Source organism: Corvus brachyrhynchos, unplaced genomic scaffold (assembly GCF_000691975.1).
Source record: "Corvus brachyrhynchos isolate BGI_N302 unplaced genomic scaffold, ASM69197v1 scaffold302, whole genome shotgun sequence".
Taxonomy (NCBI): Eukaryota; Metazoa; Chordata; class Aves; order Passeriformes; family Corvidae; genus Corvus; species Corvus brachyrhynchos.
Genome location: NW_008237244.1, coordinates 5,513,239 through 5,520,444, shown reverse-complemented (window position 1 = coordinate 5,520,444; position 7,206 = coordinate 5,513,239). Strand labels below are relative to the sequence as shown.

Below are 7,206 nucleotides of genomic sequence, written 5' to 3'. Positions count from 1 at the left end.
ACTCTTTCCAGCAACGAGTGTTTAAGTGTGAAGGCAAAAAACCCAAAAAGAGACAAGTTTGGTCAGAGAGTCATTGCCCTGAGCTTTTTCCTACACACATTATTCCCTCCCCTTCAAGGTCCCCTCAAGGTACCGTACATATTCTATAGTGTCCTTCTATGGTCAGGATACAGAACTGAACCAAGCCTATACAATATACGTAACTTGTGTGCAATAAATGACAGAATACAAGTGCTTTGAATTCCTTATTCTGCATATATGGCTATGTTTTAGTACAGCATTCACATTTACATCATAATTTCCATGGCTCTATATAAACATGCATGAAGATAAACAGGCACTCTTCCCATGCAAAACTGGAAGAATTCACCCAGAAGCTTTGCTTCGTAAATTATTTCAGATGTATTTTAATAAAGCCATAAAAGATATTAGCAAGTGTGCTGGGAACTTTAGTTTTAAATTATTATGACCTGTTACTCTAACAGAAGTTATTCATAGTCTTTAACCCCACTGGTGTACTTAAAATGAAAATAGTTTCAAGTTTTTTTCTATAGGTTTTGTCTCTGTAATAATTTTTCCAGAATACCCTTCCTGTTTAGCCTGTTGGTCTCTACCTTTGTATAAACAAAGATACCAAAATAACCCAGGCTTTCAAATTATTCTATTTTCCAGAATAAAAAGTAAGCAGCAATCTAAGAACGCTTTATTAACCTTTTCACTCCAAATTACAGAAAGATTCATTCATAAATTAAATAGCATGTCAAAAAATTCCAAGGAAAGCAACATCCACCCTTGCTTTTACCATTTTATGATCTCAGAAACAAAAAAAAAAAAAAAAAAAAAAAACAAAAAAAAAAAAAACCAGGAAACTATTCGTTGCTGCAATTCTTAGCAGTTCCATTAAAATAATACTCAAATTTGTTGAAAAAACAAATTCTAGAAAGCTTTCCATGCTGCATATATATACAACAAAATAGAAACAATGCTTTTCATGTCCTCTGCAAAGGGAAGAAATGACAAATTCAGAGAGATTCAGCTTCCCCTTGCCTAGGACACTAAACAGTACAGGCGGGCCTCTGCAGCAACCAGGTGGAAGGGAGAGCTAACAGAGCTCGCTGAGGGAAGGCAGACGTGTGGTCAGAAACACCACAGCAAGCTTGAACCCAATCTCAAACCCACCTATCAAGGGCAGTTCTACTAACAGAACGTAAGTCTGTGTCTTTCAGGACCTTCATCATGCTTTCAAATTTTTCAGGACATGTTTTCCATAGAAATAAAACTGGATGCAACACTCCAGCACTGGTCTTAACATGCTCCTACCCCTCCTCTCCTAGGCAGTACCAGCCCTTCTTGACACTGCCCTGCACTTGAATCCCCTTTGTCTACAGGACCTTCCCCACAAACCTCTAAGTCTTCCCTCAGCCACAGCTTTACAAGATAAAATATTTCCATTCTGCACACACATCCAGCATTCCTCGTTCCTCAACACACGCACACAAACTGCATTCTAACATACTCGTGTTACCATGATCTCAGCCATGCTTTAAACTTCATCCTTCCTTCATCAATCCAGAAATCACTGAACTATTCACCATTTGCCATTATTGCCTGTATGTTTACACACAGACAACTGACCAAAATGGCAAGCATATCACACCTGATGCAAATGCTGGGGGAAGTCCCCACAAGCTCTCAACCATTGACAGTGGCCTCTAGCCATTACTTCTGAGTGCTGGCAGCTCACCAGTTCTTTATCCATTTTATTGTTACTGTACAGTCCTAATTTTAAAATTAATTTTAGTTGAATAACAGTAAATCAAGGACCTAACCAAATTTAAATGTTAGCTAGATAAATAGCGTGCATTCAGTCTGACAGCCAAGACACAAAAAAAAACAAGTAATACACTGCTTCAGGTTAACTGTTTCCTTTTGGCAAGAGCATAAATAATACAAAACTGGTCTAGCTAGCAGTAAAGTAGGTGATGCAATCTTAACTAGAGGCAGTGTCACCAGCTCCACACACAATGAGAGCAACACACAGCCTACTGAACAATTTTTATGTATTTTTATGTAATACACATTACATGAAAAGATCTTTTAGGCTTGATCACTTTTAAAAGTAGACAAAACCATGGGGTCAGAGTTTATCTAGAGATGGTGATATGGTAAAGCCAAGTACAGAAATGTCCTCCACATGGACGTGGTAGAGTGACAAACTGAAAATACAGGTAATTTGAAAAAGAAAGTTTTAAACATGTTCAACTTAAAACTACAGAGGAGTCTCATCAACAAGCTGTGAGTGTCTGAGAGGCTTTAAGATGTTGGTAACCCAGGTGCTTATCTCCTGCCAGGCTTAAGGAGGCTATAAGAAAGGACAACAAAAGGGGCTATGTTCTCTGCCCAGGACCCAATTCCCAGTGCCTGCTCAGCACAAGGCACCCTAAAACAAATGTGAGTTCAGGCGAGGGAAGTGAACTGAGGTGCAGGTATTGCCAGCTCTTCCATACAGACTGCAATCTGAGGGGTGGGGAGAACCGACCAGCTGGCAGCATCTTAAACTACAGCATTTAAGGCTTCCAGAGTACATCTGCTAGAGCCATTTGTGAATAAATTTCAGCATAAGAGTTTGTAGAATTGAGAACTTCATATGTAAAGATTACAATGAAAACACAATAGATAAAAGCACAAAAAGCTACAAAGGCTGATTGATAATGAAAATGTGAGAGGGAATTATCATGGGTAAACTTAACCTTTTCTTCATTTATACCACGCAGCACAGCCAGAGAGAAAACAATCGAGACTTCGAAATCTACTACATTTTCAACCCAATCTGTTTCCCCAATATAAAAAAACAGTTCATGACATAAAAGGTTATTATTTTTTTCCACTATTTATTTTATTTCAATAGAAATATATGAGGATTAATTCAGCTTTCTGGCTAGAGGCAACTAACTACAGACAATGCAACCCCACTTTTATTTTGTTGTCTTATCTAAGACTAGAAATAACAGCATTAATAAGTGGCAACAAACTTGTGTAGAAAATGGTGTGCTTCAGCTTGCCCTCTGGATTTTAACTCTTCACTACCATGCCAAACACTAACCTACTGCCAACATTTGCTCTTTTACCCTCTCACATTTCTCCTTTCAACTGTAAGTGACTTCTCCACCATAAGTTTCTGCGTCAGAACAGTCTTTCCCCATTTATCCAGCTCAACATCTAGTCCTGGATTTCTGCTGTACCCTTTCTTTCCTATCGCCCATGCTTCTTTACAAACACTGCTGGATTTACATTGCCTAATTCATCAGCCTTTCTTCCCAATTCTGCCTCGGTTTTGACTGTAAAACATAGTGAGTGAAGGATGATGATGAGAACAATCACAACACATGAATGAACAATATTTTGATGATGTATGAATTATCATATGTAAAACTGCAAAAAATCCCAAGATACAATAAACAGTATTGTGCAAAGCTCCACTGTCACTGCAGTGTGTTTAGAGACAGAATCAAACTTAATGCTGATTTTTAGCCCTGTGGCTAAAAAAACACAAAACAAATGAGAAACAAAGGTTATTCAACCCACTGAATTACAAGGGTATCTATGCGCAGCTAGTGATACAAAATCACCTGGGATTCCACGACATTTTCCCATGACCTTCAAACATAATTCTAAAGAATAAAAATGTATCAGGAATCACACACTGTTGCAGATAATTCTGCAACATTAAAGCTGCATTAATGCAAGTCCTACATGGAAACACACACAAAAGAACTTTTTATTCTTCCGTAGCCATACCAGTGACTATCTATGTTTGTCATTACATCAAACAAGAGCTCCTTCTTCTACAGCAAACACCACAGTTTTTCTGGATCCTTCCTTCTTATTTTCTTTTCAAAAGAAAAAAAATTGTTACCTGTTCACTTTGTGTGCCAAAAAATACTTCAAGAATAAACCTGATTAATAAAGAGCTATAAGATACCTTGTGTTTCCTCATCTCCTCTACCAACTATGCTACGAGGTTTACACTGTACATAATACTGCAATGATATATTGGATCATCAGGTTTGTTAACTAAAAGCAGTTTCAGTGGCCCTATGATTGATAAACTACAGGAGTATTAAAACATTAAAAATGTTAATCTTTGTAATAATCTCCTGAAAAATTTTTGTATTAATTTAAACCATGGATCATTTTAATATTTAATCATTGCAGACTTCACTTGGAATGAGGATAGCCATTCACTGAAAAGTACTTCATTTTTTATTCTGAAAAATGATCAGCTAGTATTTATTCTGTAAATCTCTTCACATTTTTTCCTCAAGCAAATAAACCCACAAGCAAATGAAAAAATCCACAAGAGCAGAAAAATTTAAGGCACAGTTTGTGTCAGAAAACATTGACTTTCACACTCCTGTTTCCCAGGAGTAACTGCATTACAAGAGTAGTATTGTATGAGAGTCGGAGGATTGAGGGAGGCTTCTACTGCAAATGGAAATCACTGGCTTCTTTGTCTACACCTTACAACCATCTATGTTTCATTCTCTTTACATAGCTCGTAACATGTAAGCATCATAATTCATTTATTCTTCACAAGTCCTTAACAGAGTGACTCGGCTCCCCACAATATTAAACTGGTTTAGGTTTTTTAACAGGCAACCAAATTTTGTAACATTAGCCCACTCCTATCCTCTCCTGTAATTCACAGCTTGCCTTGGTTAATGCAAAATTTAGATTAATATGGAAATATCCTAAAGAAAAAATCCTAACAACTTCCTAGTTATGATAAAAATCTCACAGAAACTCTGTAATTCTAATTGTGATTAACAGTAACTAATCTTGATGGTATCAATTCATTTCAACAGGTACTTAAAATTATCTAACCAAAACTAATTCATGGTCTAGAGAAATGAATTTCACAGACAAATGCAAGTATAATATCTTCACTGTGCTGCAAAAAAATAACCCAAAGAAAACAACCCTTGTCTTGTTTTCTACATGGCATCTACTAAAACTGGACGTTTCCTGGAGCTACTGCTGTAAGGTACACTGAGCTTCAGTTGGCCTTTAGACTGGGGTGCAGGAATTTGGCTGAAATATTTGAATTAAGTAAGTCCTAAAAATACCTTGGGCAGTACCACAGGTTAATATATTAGCTTACATGACTAGACTTCATTCTGTATTTTTGACCAATAGTGAGGTAGAAGATTTTCAAACTGACACACAAACCGGCTTCCCTATGCAAAGAGGCTGCAGAGGCTACATGAGCTACATAATCACAGAACTGGCAGAAGTGAGTGTGGCATCTTTCCATACATATAAACTTACTCTGCATAGCTCAAATTCATGGAAAAAAACCACAATCAACCAAAGAGCAGCAAAAAAGGTGCTGCCTTTAGTCCTGATTTCACAAGGAAAGTATGTATCTCCTTGCATATTACCTTTCGCTAAAGTACGTTCTTACGGAAAGATGTATGGAAAAATCCTGGTCATTCAATGTGATGCAGTAATAAACTCTGGAACTCAGTTGCTTGTATCTGAAATGGAAGGCATAGTCCTGTTCACGTGACTTTAAAAAAGACACATATGTGTCTTTGTATGAAATCCAATAGAAGACTTAAAGCTAATTACATAAGGAATTTTACCACTGTTAATCTCTGCTTTAAAAATCAGACGAAGAAAACTTTCAAAACCTGTATGTCTGAAGAGCTCCCACATTTGCACTGAAAAACCACTTTCTACATTGTTTTCGCAGATACAAAATACTATTTTAAGCACAATAAGAAGTCAGTTATAGAACACTGCGGTAATCTCTTCTTGGCTACATGAATCAAATTCACAGAATTCCCAGGATTGTTGATGGACCTCTTGAGGTCGTCTACTTGTGCTCACCTACTCTTGCTCAACCATGTTTAGCTAGAAGACTATGCATAAATTACATCTGAAGTAGACTTGCACCTTTCCAACTTCCGTGAAGACAGAAAAGAAATCCTAGTGAGTAAATTATATTATTTCATGACGAAAGATAATCACGTCAACAAAAAAATTGGCCAAACTTTTCTTTAAGTGAGCAGACATGTTATTTTCTGAACAATGAAGTTTGCCCCAGTCCATTTTGTACCAAAAAGTGATTCACCCAAAGATGACATGCCAAACAGCAGTACTTAAGGAATGGTTCAATTTTCCTCATATTTGTAGTATTTTGTGTATCTCTTAAATATCACTTTATATAGTTTTCCACCACAGATGTCACCTATCAGTAGCAAAAGCTGGATTAGAACGCAATGCATCTTTAATAGCAGGTATCCTTCCATTCTGACTAGCTTTTCAGGAATGAGCCTGGGCCCCAACAGGAAAGAACTCAAAACCTAAGACAGGTAATTGAATTACTGAGTGTGAAGGTGTGTACTGCATATACAGCCCCATTACACCATAAGCTCTTTCAGAGAGGGTTTCTGGTACTAGTGTGAACTGTCCTTGTAACTGTGAAGGCTGATGAAGGTGGAGCAGCTTGCAAGCCACACGAACAGAGTGGCAGAGAATCCCCTGCCAACACTTCACATTTAGAAGTTTTGCAGCTCACATATTCTCACATATTTCTGTCCAGGATTTTCTGAGCACAGGCATGACCAGAGCACTCTGCAGAGAACACAAAGGAGTCCAGTGTACCCGGAACACATCACGCCTGGAAGGCAAACATTGGCAGCTCAACAACTCCGGGCTGGATCAGATTTACTACACACCCACAGCCGGTCGAACACATCCAGCAGCACTACAAGGCCCCGTCTCACTGCGCGTGGGGGGTCAGCACACACAGACTGTCCAGCTCCACACACCCGAACATCCCACACAAGACAAGGCTCCACACACACACCCAACCACACCGCACGGGCCGGCAGCGTATGAGCAGTCGTGCTCACGAAGGACAGCCGTGAGCTATCCTCGCACGGAGGCACCGCAGGCTGCGGCCACTTCGGCGCCGCTGGTGTGCCCGAGCCAAGCCTCGAACACGGCTTCACCGAGCACACCTTGGTGAGGAGTACGCTTCCCTCCAATTCGGCTGCCTGGTGAGGGTCATACTCCTCCGGGCACGGAAAAGCAGCCCTGGCAGCCGAGGGATCTCGGTGCGGTGAACCAGAACACAAGCCCCGGCCCCAGGACGACGCACCGCGCCGCCTTTCCCGCCCACGCCCAAAATGGCGGCAG

The 7,206-nt window shown here is 39.4% G+C and overlaps 1 protein-coding gene across 2 annotated transcripts in view; it reads right to left on the bottom strand.

Annotated features, from left to right (window-relative positions):
- TRIQK (triple QxxK/R motif containing) overlaps nucleotides 1-7,195 on the bottom strand; it is a 56,913-nt gene extending 49,718 nt beyond the window's left edge. For both annotated transcript variants that reach the window (XM_017730402.1, XM_017730404.1), the window contains exon 1: nucleotides 7,029-7,195. In XM_017730402.1, the coding sequence (XP_017585891.1) occupies nucleotides 7,029-7,078 (50 nt within the window). In that variant the 5' untranslated portion in view covers nucleotides 7,079-7,195. The remainder of the gene's footprint in view (nucleotides 1-7,028) is intronic.
- Nucleotides 7,196-7,206: the final 11 nt, after the last annotated feature.